At 39.0% G+C, this 22,258-nt stretch overlaps 1 protein-coding gene across 4 annotated transcripts in view; it reads right to left on the bottom strand.

Moving 5' to 3' along the window:
- BCAT1 (branched chain amino acid transaminase 1) overlaps nucleotides 1-22,258 on the bottom strand; it is a 109,632-nt gene that overhangs the window by 34,516 nt on the left and 52,858 nt on the right. For all 4 annotated transcript variants that reach the window (XM_082738525.1, XM_082738527.1, XM_082738524.1 and 1 more), the window contains 2 exons: nucleotides 18,616-18,726; nucleotides 15,755-15,874 (listed from right to left, as the gene is read on the bottom strand). In XM_082738525.1, the coding sequence (XP_082594651.1) occupies nucleotides 15,755-15,874; nucleotides 18,616-18,726 (231 nt within the window). The remainder of the gene's footprint in view (nucleotides 1-15,754; nucleotides 15,875-18,615; nucleotides 18,727-22,258) is intronic.

Here is a 22,258-nt window from a genome sequence, read left to right as displayed (position 1 = left end):
CGAATTCCAGGGAAAATCACCACTTCTGAGTCAGTCAGAAAATTAGTACATAAAAAGGCAGAATTTCAGAGGTTATGTGAATGATGGCAGAAAGTGTCCCAGGGGCTGAGAAGCACAGCAGCCGTGTGGAGGCTTGAGAATAATTCTGTTTAAGCATTTGTCTGTTTAAGACAAACACAGGACAGAAAAAAATAAGATAATTGGGAATAACAAGAACATTTTTCCAAAAACAGTGGCATGGCTTTTTTTTTTTTTTAATTCTAAAAAGAGCCCAATTTGTTTTAGAGGAGGAAACAGTGAAGAAGACTGGGCTGAGGGGCACGAGAAGAAATATGGAGAGGACCAGGGGTCCAGGCAAGGCCTTCAGTGTGTGAGTTACAAAACAGAGGGATAATAAATTCGTGTAGTTTTTGTAGGAAAAATTAGTTGGTTTGGTGAATGATTAAAAAATCCTCAATAATTGTATAGTTTTGGTTTCTAAGACATTTCAGTTATTGCCTCATCTAATCCAAGAAGCCAGGAAGTTAAGGGTTTTAATTTCAATTTTTATGTTGAAGAAACTGAGGCTCCAAACAATTTGCCCAAGGTCTCAATTATTAAGCTCTAGATCTTCTACTCTTAACCCAGACCTCTCTTTGTAATATCAAAGTTTAAAACAAGAAGTACCCAAGATTTCTTACTCTGGAAAGAGTTCAAGCCGAGGCATCTCTTGCTTCTATCTCAGCCTTCAGCATGGCCCTCACACACTACGTACCTCATGCTCAAACCTCCTCACTTTCCTGCCTCTACAATGTCTTCCTGAACCACTCCCCCTGGACCACTCTCCTTCTCCCTGTTATGGACTGAAATGTGCCTACCCCCAATTTTAAGCCCCAACCCCCAATGTGACTAAGGAGGTCATTAAAGTCAAACAAGGTCAAAAGGGTGAGGCCCTAATTCAACAAGGCTGGTGTCCTTCTAAGAAGTGAAAGAGACATTAGAATATGAATTCTTTACTCGATTCCCCAACCCACCCCCCCCAACACAGAAGGCTCTGTGGGGACACAGCAAGGTAGACCTCTATGGGGAGCTGTTACCAGAAACTAACCCCTAATGGCAGTTTGATCTTACCCTTCCAGCCTCCAGAACTGTGAGAAAACAAATTCTAGTGTTAAAGACATTCACTCTGTGGTGTTCTGTCACGGCAGCCCACTAAGACATCCCCTCTCCTTCCTAAGTAATACAAACCCTCCAATCTTAATTTAAATGTCATTTCAGAAAATGAACCCTCTTTACAAAGTCAGGTACTCGTGTTACATGCTATCACAGTACCCTGCACTTCTGTGCATTTAGATAAAATGTCCATCACACTTGCTTACAAATGTTTCTGTAATTCTCTACCTCTTGCTAATCTGCACAATCAGTGATGTGCAAGGCCATCTCCATCCCCTATACAGAATACTGTGCCTTGTTATACCAGGTTTACTACATCATAAAAGTTGTTTACAGAGAGGAGCTGTGAAAACAACTTAGATAACTTATTTGCCAAATCTGAATTACTTTGATTAAAAAAAAAATACTAAACTTCCTATGTTGCATTGATACCACAGAGAAAATGTTCCTTTGTCTCCTGCCTTATTTCTTAAACTAACCGAATTCATATGTGGACATTCAAAGAACACCATGAGGAAAGCTAAAGTCCAGAATATTCTGAGGCTTGCTATAAAAGACAGTATATATTTAACACTTGACAAAAAGAAAGGATAGCACTCTTCTGTAGGTTTTAAATAAGATTGACCTTAAAATTTAGAAAGCACATAGTTAAGAGAAAACTTAGGATAAGGAAAAAAGAACAAATGCCTGTCTAAGGTTATATAAATGCAGTCATAATGACTGCATATAGCATCAATGTAAGGGGGTAAATTAGATAAACTGTGGAAAGCACCCAGAACCTCCTCTTTTTCAACCATCCCACAAACAGCAATTATTTTTGTTTTTATACCTACTCATTTCTAACGGTAATAGTGGTAAATAAATTCAGTATTTACCAAAACGCAAAGCCTGAAGGCGACATTAGGAGGACTGTAGATGGGGCCACGGAAACACTCAACACTTAGTGCTGGAATTGTGGCGAATGAGCACTTGGGGGAAAGACAGTATTCCTATACCAGCATCCGGGAAATACAGCTTGGTATATCTGAAATCAACCCTAAACAGAAATTTTAGCATGGATTATTAAACAAGTGGTCAAGAAAACCTGATAGGGAAGTACCCAGGAAGAGCCAGAATGAGTCACTCTTAGAAACACCATGCTTCATTTCCCTTTCTGAAATGACTAGATCAGGGGTCAGCAAACTTCAGCCTGCTTCCTGTTTTTTTTTAAATCTTATTGGAATACATGCATTCATGCATTCATGGGTTGTCTATTGAGGTTCTGTGCCACAAAGGCAGACATGAGTAGCGCCTGACTTCATAGGAAAAGTTTGCTGACCCCTTTCTTTAGAGGACAGGAAAATACTACAGAAGCATTTTTCTTGTATCAAAAATGGCCTCAAAACCAGGATCTCCTCACTACCTAGACTCAGCACTCAGACTTTGACTTTGTGATTCCATCTAATTTGGTTCAGTTGACTGGGCCAAGGACACAATGGACCTGGAATAGAGTCACTCAGACCAATACAGGGAGTTGACATTGGCAATGAAGATGCTCTCCAAATAGGCAAGTCTCAACCCAGACGACCAAGTGAGATCCTAAGTGAGCTGAACGGTACACTCAAGGGAGCCCCAAGAACTGACTCCTGGCTATGGCAATGTGAAGGTCCTTGGTGATCTTGACAAGCATATTTCAGTGGGAGTTGGTGAGGGTGGGGGGGAGGGGTGGTCAAAAGTCAGAATGTTATAGATTCAAGAGAGAAAGGGGAGAGAGGAGGTTATAATGTCCCAAATCCTGTGGGACATTGTGTGATGCAGTGGAGCAAACGGATGTGCTCTACTTCTGTCCCCTTCATCTAGTCACACATCACTGCCTGCCTGAACTGTCACTCTCAGAAGTAGAATCATGAAGAAGTAGAGCATGGGAAATTTTTTTAGTTTTTAAACAATCAATTTTCTCTTTCCTCTGGATCATTCCATCAGTTTAGAAATATGTAGTAGTAGCTCCCATCTAAAACAAACACATTCCCTTTACCACATGTCCCACTCCAGGACAACCATCTCACCAAGGACCTTCATGTTGCCAAATCCAATAGTCAATTCTTGGGCCTCACCTTTCTGGTCCTGTGGGCAGGATCTACCACAACTGATCATTACTTCCATGTGCCGTACTTGGCTTCTGGTATACCAAGACTTCTTGTTTTTCTTTCGACTTTACAGGCTGTTCCTTCTCAGACTTCTCAGCTGATTCCTTTTTATCTCTCCTTCTTAATGCTGCAGGGCTTGGTTCTCACCTTCTTTTCACTAGTATCTAGATTTCTACTCTTAATAACTTCACATGTTCCCTTGACTCTAAAGACGTTATATGTTAAACACTAAGAAGGTTACTTAAATTCCAAACTCTCCCCCAAATTTCAGACTTGTAGATCTGCCCACTTCCTTGATAACTCAAGCTTAAGTTACCATGCCCAAAACTGAACTCTAGACTCTACCCATCATCGCTCCAACAAATATGGAAGAAAAACGTTGTCCCTCAGTCTTCCGCATCCCAACAAATTGTCACTATTCAGTTGCTCTGGCCCAAAGGAAAACTTGACCTATCTCCTTTCACATTCACATCCAATCTGTCAGAAAATTTGGGAATTGCAATAAACTTCCTTGAATATATGTCTTCATGTGAACTAGGGAATTTGTCTACAACCTAAATTCCTTGTAGAAAGCCTGCATTTTTAAGATTCCCAAATTTAATGGTCTCATTTTATTCAATTTACTAATGATACTTCTTATGTTTGTTCTATCAACAAATGGGTGATGACTAGGACACTCTTTGCATAAATTATGCTACCGTATTTCATTGATTCTAAGATATCAATTTTTTCTCACATTTAACATGTCTGAAATCCAGACTCAGCATTTTACAACTGCTATTGGCCAAGTAGCACTCATGGGAAAGCTGGCATTACCAGACTTGGAATTAGCTATTCATACTGATGGTACTTCCAATGGCTTATGGGCATTGGTGATGCCATACATGCTGAGTTTGCCATTTAAAATGTCTTTAGGGGCACCTGGGTGGCTCAGTGGGTTAAAGCCTCTGCCTTCAGCTCAGGTCAGGATCCCAGGGTCCTGGGATCGAGCCCCATATCGGGCTCTCTGCTCAGCGGGGAGCCTGCTTCCTCCTCTCTCTCTCTGCCTGCCTCTCAGCCTACTTGTGATCTCTTTCCATCAAATGAATAAATAAAAAAATTAAAAAAAAAAAGTCTTTAAAAAGTTACAATATGACTTGGCATTGAAAAGAGAAATCACTGAACAGAAAGTGCAAAGACAGGAGCAGGACATATATTTGATATCAGTCAAACAAACATTTGTAGTAACACTGAAAAAATGCAACTGAATATTTTCCTGCAAAGCAACATCCAGTCTTCTCATGGAACCTCTGGGAGGAAGAAATCCATATGAAGATAAAGCTGTGTTAGTTTCTGTTATTAAGCTACATGCAAAAATAAAAATGCCTATCACAAGCCAAGCAGCGCAAATGATGGCAGGAAGAATTGCAGATGTCCTCTGAAAACACAGATTAAAAAAAATAATAATAAAAGCCTGGTATGATTAATTCATGAGTGAGTCAGGATTGTCAGCAGAGTACTGCATCATAGTTTAGCGATGTTTTTTCCATTTCAGTGCATAAAATAATGGGTAACTTATAATTTATGGCATCCTGTATTCAATTAAAAGATACATATGTATGAAGGAATACCTTACAGCTAAGAAAATGGGTAAAACAGAGATAAATCGGTATGTACTGACGTGGAAGAATCTCTAAGACAAATTGTAAATGCAAAAACAATAATACAAACAAAATTTGTATGGCTGCCATTTAAATAAGAGACAGACAAAAATACAAATATATATATATATATATATATAGAGAGAGAGAGAGAGAGAGAGAGAGAGAGAAAGAGAGAGAGAGAGAGAGAAGGTACAGCTGGGGAGCCAAAAATAGTCTTCTTCTATGGAGCCTTAATATTGAACAGCTGGCACTGTCAATCAGGGAAGAAAGGATAGACCACTCAAAAAACAGTAATAGAATAATGTGGTATCCATATGGAGAAAAAGAAAATTGACTCCCTCATACAAAGTTCACTTCCAAATGGATTTCATCTAAATGGAAAAGCACAACTCTAAAACAGAGGTATGACCATGGAGTAAGAAAGAATTTCTTTAAAACACACAGAAGCCACGAAATAAATAAATAAATAAATAAATAAATAAATAAATTTGATTACATTAAAAAGAAACACTTTTTTAAAAAAGATTTATTTTATACAGTGGGGGAGGGGGCAGAGACAGAACCTTAAAGAGACTCTGTGCCAAGCACAGAACAAGACATGGGGCTCAATCCCACGACCCTGATGTCATGACCTGAGTTGAAACTAAGGGTCAGATGCTTAACTGACTGAGCCACCCAGGCAACCCAGTACTGCTGTTTTCTAAAAGATACCAGTAAGAGAGTGAAAAAGCAAGACTAGCCGAAAAAACAAGCCACAGACTAGAACGCTATGTGCAATACATTGATCTGATAAGGGATGTGTCACAGAATGGAAAGTTACTACTTGTGAAATGTATCTCTGACAAAGAATTTACACCTAGAATATACAAAGACTCTAAAAAAATTGAAAAGACAAATGAATTTTTTTAACGGCAAAGGACTGGCAAAGATAATTCCCAAAAGGATTTTCAATATACAACAAACATATGAAAAGGTACTCAACATAATTTGCCCTCAGGGAAATAAAAATTAAAACTACAAGAAGGTAAGACTCATATATCGGAGTGGATAAAATTAACACGATACTACCGGTGTCAGCAAGGATATGAAGCAAATAGAATTTTCATACATTGTTGGTGGGAAAATAAACTGGTAAAAGCAATCTGGAACTCTGTTTTGCAGTATCTAGTAAAGCAAAACACATATATCCTTCTATTCAATTTAACTCCTAAGTAAATACCAAAGAGAAGCAAGTACATAGGTCAATTATAAGACACATACAAGGATGTGCCCCAGAGGCTTTATTTATAAGAGCCAAAAGTTAGAAACACGCCAATTGTCCATCTGTAATAAGACAATCCTGTATTTGGAGGCAGGAAGTAAAAGGAGGAGAGAAAATAAAGAAAGGACTACATAGCACACCATGGTTAATTGATTCTAGGGAGGGAAGGGAAATCAACAGAGAAAGATATACAAAAGGTTTCAATTGTACTAGTCACTTTCTACTCCTAACTATACTAGTCATATTCTAATGTTAACTGGGAGTTAAGTGCATACATTTTCATATTTAATTCTTTTCTTTAAACTATGTGTGTGTGAATGTGTGTGTAAAAATCTTTGATTATGGGAACCTGAGCAAAGAATTATTGCCAGTTTTGAAAAAAGAGCCTAAAGGTTAATGTACAAACACATGTATGCAAGTAGAGGTAAGAATATGGGCCTCTAGAAGGATATAAGAAAAGGTCACAGGAATTGTTTGGAAGGAGGCAAATGGTGGAACTCTAGATCAGAATGAGAGTGAAAGGAAGTTTCCTTACCTTTACATGCCTTTGGTACTATTTGAGTTTGTTACCAGATAGTTTTCCCTCCCCCAAATAGCTCCTTTAACATCTCAGAAAAATACCCCTGTGTACTGTTGGTAGGCAATTAAATTGGCGCAGTCTCTCTGGAAAACAGTATGGAGACTCCCAGGCAAATTAAAAATAGAAATACCATATGATCCAGCAATTTCTGGGTCCTTATCCAAAGAAAACAAAAACACTAACTCCAAAAGATAAATGCAACTCTGGGCTTACTGCAAAGGATTTACAATAGCCAACATACAGAAACAACCTAAATGTTCACTGAAGGATGAATGGATAAAGAAAATGGAAAACAAAAGGAAAGGAACAAAAGCGAAAATGAACTTTTGGGACTTCATCAAGATAAAAAGCTCCTGCACAGCAAAGGAAATAGTCAACAAAACTAAGAGGCAACCCACAGAATAGGAGAAGATATTTGTAAATAACACTACAGACAAAGGGCTGATATCCAAGATCTATAAAGAACTCATCAAACTCAACACCCAAAAAAACAGGTAATCAAAAAATGGGCAGAAACCATGAACAGACACTTCTCCAAAGAAGACATACAAATGGCTAGCAGACACATGAAAAAATGTTCATCATCATAAGCCATCAGGGAGATTAAAATCAAAACCACATTGAGATACCACCTTATACCAGTTAGAATGGCCAAAATTAACAAGGCAGGAAACAAGTGTTGGAGAGTATGTGGAGAAAGGGGAACCCTCTCAAACTGTTGGTGGAATGCAAGTTGGTGCAGCCACTTTGGAAAACAGTGTGGGATTACTTAAGAAATTAAAAATAGAGCTATCCTAGGACCCTGCAATTGCACTACTGGGTATTTACCCCAGAGATACAGATGTAGTGAAAAGAAGGGCCATCTGTACCCCAAAGTTCATAGCAGCAATAGCCACAGTTGCCAAACTGTGGAAAGAACCAAGATGCCCTCCAACAGATGAATGGATACAGATGTGGTCCATATATGCAATGGAATATTACTCAGCCATCCAAAATGATGACTACCCAATTTTTACATCAACATAGCTGGGACTAGAGGAGATTATGCTGAGTGAAATAAGTCAAGCAGAGAAAGTCAATTATCATATGGTTTCGCTTACTTGTGGAACATGAAGAATAACATGGAGAACATTAGGAGAAGGAAAGGAAAGTGAATTGGGAGAAATCAGAGGAGGAGAAGAACCATGAGAGACTATGGGCTCTGAGAAACAAACGGGGTTTTAGAGAGGACGGGGAGCAGGTGGGTGGGTGAGCCTGGGGGTGGGTATCGAGGAGGGCACGCACGGACTGCATGGAGCACTGGGTATGGTGCATAAACAATGAATCTTGGAACACTGAAAAAATAAAATTAAATTTAAAAAAAAGAAGAAAGAAAATGTGGTCTACAGATACAATGGAATACTACTTCACCATGAATAGAGAAGGAACGCAGCCTTGCAACAACATGGATGGTCCCTGAGGGCACTATGCGCAATGAAATAAATGATCTCATTTATATTCAGAATCTAAAACAAAAATGAAAACACACATAAAACAAGCTTGTAGATGCAGAGAACAGACGGTGGTTACCAGAGGCAGGGGCAGGGTGTGGGAGAAATGGGTAAAGAAGATCAAAATGTACAAGCTTGCAGGTATAAAATAAGTCCTGGGGTTGTAACAGTTAATAACACTGTATTGTACGTATGAAAGTTGCTAAGAGAGTAAATCTTTCAAGTTCTCATCATAAGAAAAAAAATTTTTAAACTATGTATGGCGATGGTTGTTCACCAGACTTACTGTGGTGGTCAATTTGCAATATATGCAAGAATTGATTGGATCTTTATGCACTATGCCTGAGAGATTTACCTGAATTAAAAAAGTCTGTCTATCTATCTATCTATCTATCTACCTATCAGAGAGAGAGAGAGCAAGAGAACACAAGCAGGGGGAGTGGCTGGCGGAGGGAGAAGTAGGCTCCCTGCTGAACAAGGAACCTGATGTGGGGACTTGATCCCAGGACCCTGGGCTCATGACCTGAGCTGAAGGCAGAAGCTTAACTGACTGAACCAACCAGGTATCCCTAAATTTTTTTTTTTTTTTAATAAAATCCTAGAAACAGATTGGCAAATTTGCGTGTGAAAACTGATATCCCTCAACTTGGAAGTATGGTAACTGAACGTAAAGATCGTAGGAGTGTGTTATATAACACAAGTGTGTTTTGTGTGATAGTGTGTGTTATATAATACAGAATATATAACACATTATAATATCTGGAGTGATTAGGTCAAATGTAATTAAAAGCAGGAAAGCTGCTGGCTCAGAGAAGGAAAGGAAATAGACACAAAGGTGGACTGATACGAGAACAAGACAGGAAAGACCTTAGTAGCTCCATCCATCATATTTCCACACTAACCACTGTTATTGAGCCACACCCCATTTCTCCACAGCACAGACCTCCCTCTAGCAGTACACAGTCATTTCATGAGTTTCTATTATGAAAAGTGACTGCTGCACCAGACACAGATTTCCCAGAGAGCAGAAATGTCACATTTGCTCAGCACTGTTTCCCTAGACCCAGCTCCATGGCAGAGAGACTGAGTGCGCAGGCTTCTTATTTCATCACTTTGGGGCTCAGTTTCCTCATCTCTGAAATGCCACCAGGAGCTCCTACTCTCAGGGTTTGCCAGTGCACAGAAAGCACCAAGCACCGTGCCTGAGACTTAGGAGAGCTTCATAATGGCAGGGGTTGGTGACAGTGTCCAACAAGTGACTGCATTTCATCAAAAAGAATGAGGACTTCCCTAAAAAGCAGCAGAACTTTCCCAGACTGGGAAAGTAAGATGGGCCAAGGGCATCTTGCTGGGAAACACTAATCAAAAATTTCCTGGGTTCTATGTTGTCAACTTCTCGCTGCAGTATTGGATCAGCTGACAGGGAAATGGAATCCCAGTTAGGGACCTGGCACAGGTGGGGCAGGTGTCCAGCATGGAGAACTTTCCAGCACTTAGAAGTGATGGACTGGATAGACACATAGTAACCTGCACAGAAATGAGAAACAACATGCCTTGGGAAAACGTTCAGAAATGGGAGATCAGTGGGAACAAAACCATTTCTAGAAAATACAAATAAGAGATACCGAAAACACACACACAGACCAAAAGAATATCCTTTCAAGGCATGAGATGATTGCCAGGGGGTGGTGAGGAGATGGGATGAGAGTAGGGAATGAAGATGGAAGGAAATAAGGAACCAAACGGTGGGACCTCAGAGCCCATGATGGGAAGTGCCATGAACTGAGAGGCAGGAAGAGCTGCATCGCAGTGGAGGGTAAAAATGAAGACAACCACAGAAATCATCCCCATGATAATGGTGACACAGACCAGAACAGCCTCCAGAGGCTGTCCATTGGTAGGAGTGGATGGTAGCTGGTGAGAACAAGCTGCATTTCATAGGCTATAATTAATGCAAATAAGCTGGACCTCGAAAAACAAACTCCAGGTTTGAAGATACTTAGATGGGGCTGTTGATCTGAAGCATGTTAACGGAGTTATACAAATGAGAATTTAATATTGTTTATAAGCAGTGGAATCAATGCGTATGTATATGTGTGTGTATATGTATGTATGTGTGTATCTCAAATATGATTGCGATAGAATGCATTAAAGTGTAGACAAAAGACAAGTTATAGGATCATAACAGAGGTTCAACCCACTGAGCCACCCAGGTGCCCCTTAGTTTTAAAATCTGTTCACATTCTTTCATTTATAGAGGCTAATTGTGAAGAGAAATGATTGTAAGATACAATATATATACGCATAAGTAAGGGCAGTGAATAAAGGAAATTCTTTTCATGGGAACAGTTACGATTATAGGTTACATTATATGTGTAATATGAAGATTTTACAAGGTGATAAAAGGAAAAGAAAGACAGGTCTATGAAATTTATGTCCTTAAGCTTCCCATGAAGTGAACCAGAAATCAAGGGTTGGACCATTTGGCAGCGGGAGTTTTATAAATGGGAGCGCTAATGAAAATGTCATTCTGAAAGATTTCCAGAAGTTGTGAATGGGGAAACTGTTTATGTGAAGTGACTGAAAATGCTCTGCACTGTTCAGATTGTATTCTGGGCATCCGAGGCTGCAATTAACCAAAGCAGACTGCTTCTCTAGTGGGGCGCAGCTCCAGAGATTTACGTAGGGGCGCTCTGAGTGTAGAAGTAGGAGTTAAGGGGTGCCTGGATGACTCAGTCATGATCCCAGGGAGCCCCGTATCCATCTCTCTGCTTAGCATGGAGTCTTTCTGCCTCTCCCTCTGTCTGCCGCTCTGCCTACTTGTGCTCTGTCAAATAAATAAATAAAATCTTTAAATATATATATATTAAAAAAAAAAGAAGAGGTATGAGTTAACTGAATATGAGGGATTCCTCCCCTTCTGCATGAGCCAAAGACAGTCTGTCTAGGAGAACAGCTGAAAAAGCCAAGTCTGCTGGTGGCTTGCAGATCTGTGGCCTCAGCCTGGGACTTGGTCAAAGGGGCTGAGTGGGCTGTCCCTCCACCATCAGACTTGATTCTTCTCCGTGACACAGATCCTCAGCCCTGCTACTATCCAGTGCAGCCTCACTCTGTCACCTCTCCAATCATCTCCGGTGGGATGAGAGGACACTGAGAAAAACTGCAAACGTGAAAGGCTGAACGCCATGATCACATGGGATTTCAGAATTCATGGTTGTGCCTATTTTGTTATAGACTGTAGTCAAAGCACTCGTACCTTATTAGAATCACTAAGGAAATAAAGCCTGTGTCTGTTTGTATGTTCATATAGCTGTACCTGCTTGGAGTTACTAAACAGAGTGAAGCTGGATAAAACAGATGTTAAAATCAGCAAAACCCAGCTTCTTTAGAGGTAAGGCTGCTCGGTATCCTGTACTGATTCTGATAGCCATGTAATTTTCACTTCTTGTCTGATAAAATGAAAATCTAGAAATTGTTCATGTAAATGTTCTTTATTTAAATAGTAGGCTTTCAGATTTTATCTTAATTTCCAATTGACACATAATCCGCAGTAGTCTGAGGCACTCCAGCTTTTAGTTTCGGTTTAAGTTTTTAACTCCCTATAAAAAAACATTTTAGAAGATAGTAAAGGGATGTTCAAATTCTTTTCTTAATGAGAAATCTTTTGGTAACGTGAATGACTTTACTCTCTAAACTTTTCCCAAGAGGTTTATGTATTAATGTTCAGCATTTTGTTTAGTAATATGAACTTCATGGGAAAAAATTTTTTAAAAAAAATTTCTACCCATTGGCAGCCTGGTATATTTTACTGGCAAGCTCTACCCAGTAGTTATATACTAATAGATAATTATAAATGTCCCAATAAAATACTATTCTGTTTATCATAATCCTAAATCTAACAAGCTTTTAGTAATAGACTCGATTATTATCGAATAAGTCTGGAAGACATATAAAGAACTGCACAAAAACATTCATATGTAGGTATTACCTATATAAGTCAGTAAAAATGAAGGGTCAGTTAATGATAAACATGTGAAGAAGCAGAACACTTTGCAAACATAATGAAATTCGTAAGCTGATAGGAGAACCACTCTCTTATCACATGGCTGCTGCCGAATCAAACTGGGCATAAGAAGGAATAATTAACACTGGACTGTTGTATCATGGCCCCTGAAAGTGAAAACGACACCTTGCCCTTGGGACGAAGGTGAGCTTTCAAAGATGTAAATATTTCTGCCTGGTGCCAGTTGGCCATCCCAGGAGCAAATAAAGCTTTAAAGACTGCTAGCCATATACTTAATTCTTTCCCAAGGCTTGAGATGATGATACTCTTGAAAGTAGTAAGGAAATCCCTGGAACGTTTGCTTAAATGCAGGGTCTCTGATCTTGGCTCCACAGACTTAAATTATTTGGCTCTGGGCTGGAGCTCAATACAGATGAGTGGGTTGTAGAACACTGACTATTCGACACTCACAGGGGACTACCACACCCAGGACTAGACACTGGGCACACGAGATTAAGGCAGGGTGAGATCACTTAATAAATTACCCCAACATATATTTATTTGCTCATTCAAAGAAGTCAAAACACCTCCTGGATCGAAGACCCACTTAATCAATTCATCTAACCATGAAAAGAACTGGAAACAAAAATAATGTGGATGTTAGCCAGCAGAAGACAAGACCAAAACATCAGATAACCGATACAGAGGTGAGTCTGCAATTATTTGGTGAAGCCAGTGACAAGGCAGAGCCATCATGAAATCGAGCAACATAAAAAGGCCAGCAAAAGTCAGTCATCCCTGATGAAAGAGTCGCAGTGGACTGGAAGCCACTGGGCCTAATCCTCGAGCCAGCACCTCACTTACCAAATACATCCACCATGAAAAGTCAGTGTGTGGTAATTTACCAGACTAGACTGTAAGATATCTGTGTGGAGTACAAATGTTTAAATCCAATGCTTTACTAAACATTATTTGTATTATGCTCATTTCTGAATTACAGGTGATTGTCTTTTCTGCCTGTATATACATTTATATGTATTTATAAACACATTTATAATTATAATGTAAATATTGATATAAGTATATGTATAAATATATCAACCAAATATAAATAATATTGACCTACACAGGATAGCAGTTATTTCCTTCAATTCTTAACTTACTACTTGTAAAGCAGATTTTGAAAAATTCTTGATTCTGAGATCCAAAGCACGATCAAGTAGGTAAGTTGATAGTCCAGTGGGAGAGAACTACTTGGCCGGGCTTTTATCACTGAGGTTCCTAAATTCCGCCAGGCATCAGAAACACCATTCTGATCTACTCAATGAGTATCTCTGTGGATTGGGGTCAAGATGTATATTTAAAAAAATACCTGGGGGTGCCTGGGTGTCTCAGTGGGTTAAGCCTCTGCCTTCAGTTCAGGACATGATCTCAGGGTCCTGGCATCAAGGCCCACATCGGGCTCTCTGCTCAGCAGGGAGTCTGCTTCCCCCTCTCTCTCTGCCTCTCTGCCTACTTGTGATCACTCTGAGTCAAATAAATAAAATCTTTAAAAAATAAAAAAATAAATGAAAAAAAAAAAAAACAGGGTGGGGGCACCTAGATGGCTGTCAGTAGTCAGTTAAGCATCTAACCTGATGTTGACTCAGGTAATGATCTCAGGTTTTAGAGATGGAGCCCTGTGTCAGGCTCCGACTTGGGGTTGAGCCTGGTTAAGATTGTGTTTCTCCCTCTCCCTCCCCAGCCAATCAATCAATCATCAGTCAAACAAACAAACTTGGGTGATTCAAATGCAAAAATTTGAAGATCACCAATAGAGAGGATTATTGTGACAACAGGCTAGACTATAAAATCAGATTTATAAACTTGTCTAACTCTAGGTTATAGGATTCTGGAACTCTGAACAATTTACTAAATCACAGAACAAAATACACTAGGAAACTATAGAACAATACCTTTTAGGAGCATTGACAAAAATTCTTAACAAAATGCTTGCAAACTGAATACAAGATTTAATATGAATTCTTCATGGTAGCTAAGTAGGATTTAGTCCAGGAATGCAAGGTTGTTTTAACACCAAAAAAACGAATATAACAAATATAATTTAGAATAAGGGACAAAAACACATAATCCTGGCAAGACATTTAGAAAAAGCCATCAACAATATCTAACATACATTCATAACAAAACTTTCAACAAACTCAGAATAGAAGAATCAGATCTTAGAGTGGGAAAGTACTTCAGAATAAACACAAGACAGTGCTTCCAGAGTAGTAACAATGTTTCGACAAACTTTTAAAAACTGTTTCTTCCTATCCTAAAATATAAACACTAAAAATAAAATATGTAAATAAAATATAAAATTAAAAATAGACTTTATTAATACTAAAATGCCAGAGACATAAGGAGTAGATAACTTTTGTTATTGTCTCAATTCTTCCAAATTTGTTAGGGAGATTGCACTTCATGAAATTCATTGCCTGGATTCATCATAGTCTTTCAAAAGGCATCCAAAGGATGCCAAAGAACCACTTAGGTATTTTTTCCATGGCCTTATATATTTCCATACTTCTGGCATTCAGATGTCAGAATAGAGAAACTGGTAAGCATATAATTACCTAGTAGAGAGCAGAATGCCTAGACTACAGCAAGAGAATGTCATCTTCTCCCTATTCCTAAAAATCTCATATGCCACAGCCCCTTCATTTGCTACCCACACTCAACGCCCCCCCATGATCCCTCCACACCACCCACTCTCCATAAGACCACAGCTGCTTAGAAGAGGAAGGAGACAAGTAATAGGGTCTTTACAGGACACCCACCCAAGTGGCCTTAGGTTCTCCAGGCATGTCCTCCTTTTGCAAGGACACCAACCAGTAGACTGTGACCTACCAGCAGATCTTATCATCCTGATGTGTAAAGCCAAGACTCTAGCTCTCAAGGTCCTTCCCTAAAACCCATTGTGTGAACTTCATTTTCAACATTTCCTATGGGGGAAGAGGGATTTCTACTCCCACTCCTTGGTAATCCCAAGACTTCAGGAAAATGAAAATTAAAAGCAGCAGCTCTCCCTCCTCCAAATTTCAAAATCATTACCACGTCCACCTTGGAGAACTGCTGCCAGGAGAAGAGACATTACACTGAAGAATTACTCTGAGGAAACTCAGGAAAATATAAGGATACTGGTGAATCTTGAGTAAGGGAAGACAAACAGCCTTGCTCATTGCTCATTCCTTGACTCATCTACATTGGTAACTATGGCTGCTTCTGTACCACAATGTTGGAATTGAGTTGTTGTGACAGAAACTATATGGCCCACAAAGCCTGATATATTTACCATCTGGCCCTTTAAAGAAAATGTTTGCTGATACCTGGTTTTGATAATCAGGAGAAAGGAGTCATTTATGTTATTGGGGGCTATCAAATTATATCCCAGAAGTTTCTCACATGAAGAAATGATGATAAGCTGCCCACCCAGAAACAGGGAGTCAGTTTGTACCTCAGTTCCGATGAACGTGGGACGAATATACAGACTAGCAGATGTTGAATGGGGGACCCATTCTTGATCCAATTTCACAAGCTCTTTAATACACTCTAAAAGCTCTTCCTTGTCAAATACCTGAAGGAATGGAAAACATAATGAAGAGTGAGATTTTCCTACATTGTAGCTATAAGAAATGATCCTCATGAAAGCTTTAGAATGTCAAAAAAAAAAAAAAAGAAGAAGTAATAATATAACCATTTTTTTCCCTGATTTTTTTCTCTAAAATTGTGATGGGATGATAGATTATCTTCATGGAGGAGATAAAATAGTGGATCCCTATCTCTTACCATAGCAAATACCAATTATAGTTGGATTATACATTTAAATATGATAAAACATTAAGACTTTTATAAAGTAAAAATCAAAAATATACCTCTGTCACCTGAAGGTAGAAAAGAGTTTTGCTTTTTTTCATCTTTAAGATTTATGTATTTAGGGGTGCCTGGGTGGCTCAGAGGGTTTAGCCTCTGCCTTCAGCTCAGGGCATGAGCTCAGGGACCTGGGATCGAGCCCTGCATCGGGCTCTCTGTTCAGTGGGAAGCCTGCTTCTCCCTCTCTCTCTGCCTGCATCTCTGTCTACTTGTGATCTGTCAAATAAACAAATAAATACAATCTTTAAAAAAAAAAATTATTTATTTAGGGACGCTTGAGTGGCTCAGTGGGTTAAGCTTCTGCCTTTGGCTCAGGTCATGATCTCAGGGTCCTAGGATCAAGCCCCGCATCGGCTCTCTGCTTGGCAGTGAGACCGCTTCCCCCTACCCCCGTGCCTACTTGCGATCTCTCTGTCAAATGGATAAATAAAATCTTAAGGAAAAAAAAAAAAGATTTATTTATTTATTTATTTGAAATAGCACAGCACGCACTAGAGTGGCAGGGTGGGGCAGAGAGAGAGGGAGTCCTTACGTAGATTCCATGCTGAGAAGCAACAAATTGGGTGAAGTTACTCATAACCCCTAACTAACCAAGTATCATAACTTGAATCTGTTATGATATTCTGAAAATGAGTAAGAAAGACACAGATAACCCAAGAGAAAAATGGGCAAAGGCAAAGAGAAGTTTATTTCTAAGGAGGAAAATGTTTTCATATATTAGATGGGTGACAGATTCTAAAATAAGTTAGTTTCTACTCACTTAACAGGGCAAAGAAACATACTTTCAGAGATGTAGGTCACAGGTTATCCAGGGTTGAAATGACTCAGAAATACATATCTAAGTAGAAATCATGACATTTAGAACTGCCTACTTAAATGAGAACTTAGAACAGCAACCGCAGCATAAGAATATAGAATTCAGGATTGCCAATCATACAGGACATATCGTCACTCTGAGTCACTGAAGATTTAGTGACAACAGAACTTGACTAGGAATTAAAAAATCTTGCACCCAATTTCTTGCCCTGTCCCTTTACTCTGTGACTTTAGGCCAGTCATTTAAGCTCTTGAGGCTTGAGATTTCTTCTAGGTACAAACGTGCTACTAAAACACACAACACATACTTTTTTTTTTTTTTTTTAAACACATACCTTCTGGAGGGTTACTGTTATGATTAAACAGAGAAGGAATGTAAAACCACATAACACAGTTTATGGCAGAGCTGAGGTCCAACAGATGTAAATTCCCTTTCCTGCTGCCCCCGCTTTAAAGTATTTCCTGGTAATTTGTCTGTCGTGGCACAAGAGTGAAACTAGTCCAAAGAATGTACCTTCATTTCCCTTCTGGCACTATCTTATGGCCCCTGAAGGAGGTGAGTGAAGCATGGGTCACAAAAATAGGAAGGAGAAGGAAGATCCTGCTAAAATGGAGTAGTTACTTGGGCTTCTTCAAAGTACAGCTTGGGCTGGGCTCCTGAATGTTAGGTATGCAGAATTTGCAAAAGAAGAAAAAGACTCCTACAGTTCAGAAAGGCAACCTGGTTATGTATCAGGGAAGGGCAGTAATTGAAGACACCTCGTACCTAGATGTGAGCCATAGGACCTAAATCCAACCCACCATATAATGAATTCTGCTGTCTAACGATGTTATAGACAGTCACCAATGGCCATAACAATCTACTTTGATATCATTTTCTTAATAAAAAAGAAAGCTTGGGCTAAAATATCAAAATAATTAAATCATTGCAAACTTGCTAGTGTCCCAAGCAATTGGGCAAAAATACTCCTAAAATACCTGTGTGGCACACCCTATTTCCCATTTCACATATTATAATTTCATAGGATCTTCACATTTTATTTATTTTAGTTTGAGGTATATTTTTCTTCCAACCCCCCATGGACATTTATGAAGAAACAGATCGTGGAACTGCCAAGTGGTATTGGTTATTTCCTTGTATTTTTACCTCATTCATTACAAAGTAGATGAGAAGTACCTTAAGAACTCTCATGGTTTGTACTGAATATTGATCTAACTATAGTTGAACCTTGAACAACATGGATCTGAACTGCATAGGTCCATTTGCATGTGGCTTTTTTTTTATGTATAGTTTCTATAAACATATTTTCTCTCCAGTATGATTTCCTTAATTACACTTCCTTTTCTCCAGCTCACTTTGTTACAAGAATCAAGTCTACAATATGTATAATACATAATATATGTGTTGATTAACTGTGTATGTTTTGGAAAGGCTTCCTAGTCAACAGTAAGTTAAGTAAGTTAACAGTGGTTAAGTTTTGGGGAGATTTTCAATGGCTTGGGGTCAGTGCTCCTAACCCCTGCCTTGCTCAAAGATCAACTGTATTCAGAAAGGATTTGTTTTGTGGTAAAATCACAGTGACTCATCACATCTGGAGAAACACAAAAGAAACTCCTAAATTTACATACCGGCAGAGTGGCCCTCACAGCAGATCGGTGCATTCTATCCATGTTGAGGTCTGGCCGAAACAGTCGAATTTTATTATCTACTCCTCGAAATGCCTTCAGTCCTTCAAACAACTAAAGATAACAGGAGAAATAAATCTTAGGGGATAACAAAATGAAAACAATCTCTGTATTTAAAAGACTGGCTTCCTGGGGCGCTTGGGTGGCTCAGTGGGTTAAAGCCTCTGCATTCAGCTCAGGTTGTGATCCCAGCATCCTGGGATCGAGCCCTGCGTTGGGCTCTCTGCTCAGCGAGGAGCCTGCTTCCTCCTCTCTCTCTCTGCCTGCCTCTCTGCCTACTTGTGATCTCTGTCTGTCAAATTAAAAAAAAAAAAAAAAAGACTGGCTTTTCTATGGGCACACATCTTCTTCATCATGCCAAGCTCTCGATGTTGACCAAAGATTTCTAAATCTAGACAACAGTTGACAGGCTGGTTATTGTAGCTAGACTAAAAACAAACTCTTTTCGTACCAAATTCTGATGGGAATTCAAAGTTACCCTTTCCTTAGCAGGACCCGTACTGCCAAATAACACCTCCATGGAGGTGGGGAGAGCATGTCGCCAATCACACAACGTGGGCTAACTGCCCAGTTAATGAACAGGGAAGCAAAGAACCCATTCTTGCGCCCTAAACACATGCACCTCCTTTCATTTAATCTGGCTCATTCAAACTCTGGATCGTAGGTAATCTAGATGTGACCTGGGCTGGTTTAGTCCCCCAAATCACAGAAGCCCAGCAACTCAAGGCCATCCCATGGTAGGGGCAGGGCATTGCCTCAAAACGCCAAGGCCAGAAGAACCACTGGGCAGAGATGTTGAAAGACTCTGAAGTAGTTGCATATGGATAAACACAGAGAAAAGAGAAAAGCCAATAATTTTAGTGGGAAATCTTAACACTGGTTCTTTAGATAACTGATAGAACAAACAGGCTGAAACTCGGCAAAGATATGGCCAATTTGAACAACAGGAACAACAAACTAAGCTAATGGACAGAGAGAACCCTGCACACAGCACCTGCAAAATGCATGCTCTTTTCACACATTTTCCAACCAGAAACCAGAAATCAGGATCGGAAATAGGATGACAAAATGTCAACATTTTGGCAAGGAAGAAACTCATCATTAAGTAAAGTATGAGTCAAAGAAGAAAAATAATGGAATTTGGAAAATTTATTGAACTGAAGGACAGCTGGGCCCTTAGAAGCTTATAGTCTCAAAGCTCAGCTCACGTGGGAAAAGAAATCTAAATCATGTAGCACAATTTCAAAGCACTAGACTAGATTTAAGGGCAAATATTTAACTTATTAAATGGAACAGGGATAAAGCTTCAGTTAAAAGAGAAGGTTGTCAGATTTTGGACTCAGTTGAGAACATCTGAAACATACCAGAAGCAAAAAGACATAGCTAGCAAAATGTCATACATACTTTCTAAAGTAAAGCTGGTGAGGTTATATTGTTAGTAAATATAAAACAAAATTAAATTTTATTTTAAGAAAATTAATAAATTTTATTTTATTTTTTTAAGTTTTTATTTATTTATTTGACAGAGATCACAAGTAGGCAGAGAGGTAGGCAGAGAAAGAGGAGGAAGCAGGCTCCCTGCTGAGCAGAGAGCCTGATGTGGGGCTTGATCCCAGGACCCTAAGACCACGACCTGAGCTGAAGGCAGAGGCTTAACCCACTGAACCGCCCAGGATCCCCAAACTTAATAAATTTTAATTAGTAAATATAAAACAAAATCAGTAGATACAAAATTAGTTTTAAATTAAATTTTACCAGAGGTTAAAGAAAGTGACTTCATAGGGTTCTAATTGCTTCATTTACTTCACTTTAATTTTAAAATTGTAGGCACCTGATGTGGATTCAAGTATATGTAAAAATTATATAATACTCTCATTAAGCAGCACAGATGCAAAATATACTAAGGGATAACACAGCATGACAAAGTTGGACTTATCTCAGGAACAGAGGTTGATTTAACATTTAGAAAAATCAATTAATGAGGGACGCCTGGGTGGCTCAGTGGGTTAAGCCACTGTCTTTGGCTCAGGTCATGATCCCAGGGTCCTGGGATCGAGCCCCAAATCAGGCTCTCTGCTCAGCAGGGAGCCTGCTTCTCATCTCTCTCTGTCAAATAAATAAATAAAATCTTTAAAAAAAAAAGAAAGAAAGAAAAATCAATTAATGAGATTCATTATATTCATAGCCTTGATGAAGAAAAAAGCGATATGATCATCTCATTAGATGTGGTAAATGCAACTGATAAAACTAAACACTCTTTTGAGATTTTTTTTTCTAAGTTTCCTAGATAATGAAGAAGGAAACTTTGGTAATTGATAAAGAATATCTACAATGAACTTGCAGCAAATATTGTGCTTAATGATAAAATTTAAAGCCTTCCTTTTCAGAGTGGGAACATCACAAATTGCCTGCTGTGACTACTTTAATTCAATACTATACAAGCGTAATAAGTCAAATATATCAAATAAATAATCATGTAAAAAGCATTGGGTTGAAAAGAAAAAAAAAACTGTCACAGATTATAAAACATAGATAAGATTAAATATGTAGAAAATCCAGAAAAACCAACATCCTCCTTTGAAATTATTTGGTTAGGCAAGGTAACCAAATGCAAAATTATATTCCTATGTAACAGAAAATAAAAACACTATTTATGATAGACTTAAGAGAGGACTATTTGGGGGCAGGGAGGGCCTCAGAGAAGAGAAGATGCATAAGGACAACATAAAACCTTATCAAGTCACTGGAGGCCTAACTAAATGTAGAAAGCTACTGCACACTCCTGGATCCAAAGACTCAATATCATCAAGATACTGATTCTCCCAAACTGATTTATATACTCCACGTAATCCAACTGAAAATCAGGTCAGGGCATTTTATTTTCTTTGAACAAACTAAATTACAAAAGTTGACTGACTTGATAAACAGAGTTTAAGAGTGATACGGAAAAGCAAACGGCTGAGAAGATGCAAAGCATTCCTGAGAGGGAAAGCAGGACTTGTCCTAGGCAGACATCAAGACTCCATACACTGGAAATCAAGACAGTGTGACATTTGTGCAGATAGACAAGTACAACAACAGAACAGAAGAGAGATCCAGATAGACAATGCAATGAAAATGAAGACCCAGAAGCAGACCCATACAAATGTGATAGAGGAGGCAGGGAAAAAAGGAGAGAAAAAAAGAACAGTACTTAAAAAAAAAAAAAAAAAAAAAAAAGATTTATTTATTTATGTATGGGAGCAGGGAGAGAGGGAGAGGGAGACAAAATCCCAAACAGAATCCCAAACTGCACTGAGCATGGAACCCGATACCATCCTTGATCTTATGACACTGAGCTCACCCACCTGAGCTGAAACCAGTCGGTCCCTTAACCGTCTATACCAGCAAGGTGCCCCAAAGAATAGTCCCTTTTAAATGGTGCTATTCAACAGGGTATCCACTGGGAGAAAAAAACAAATTGGACCCCTACTTATATAAAAACCAGCTTCTAGGAGTAAAGATCTTCCTGTGAAAGACAAAATCAATAATACAGAAAGATGCCATTAAGATATGAGGTTAGGAAAAGAATCTTTAGACAAGATTC

Source organism: Mustela nivalis (genome assembly GCF_964662115.1).
Source record: "Mustela nivalis genome assembly, chromosome: 7".
Taxonomy (NCBI): Eukaryota; Metazoa; Chordata; class Mammalia; order Carnivora; family Mustelidae; genus Mustela; species Mustela nivalis.
The sequence above is the reverse complement of the archived record's forward strand: the minus strand, read 5'-3'. Positions and strand labels throughout refer to the sequence as shown.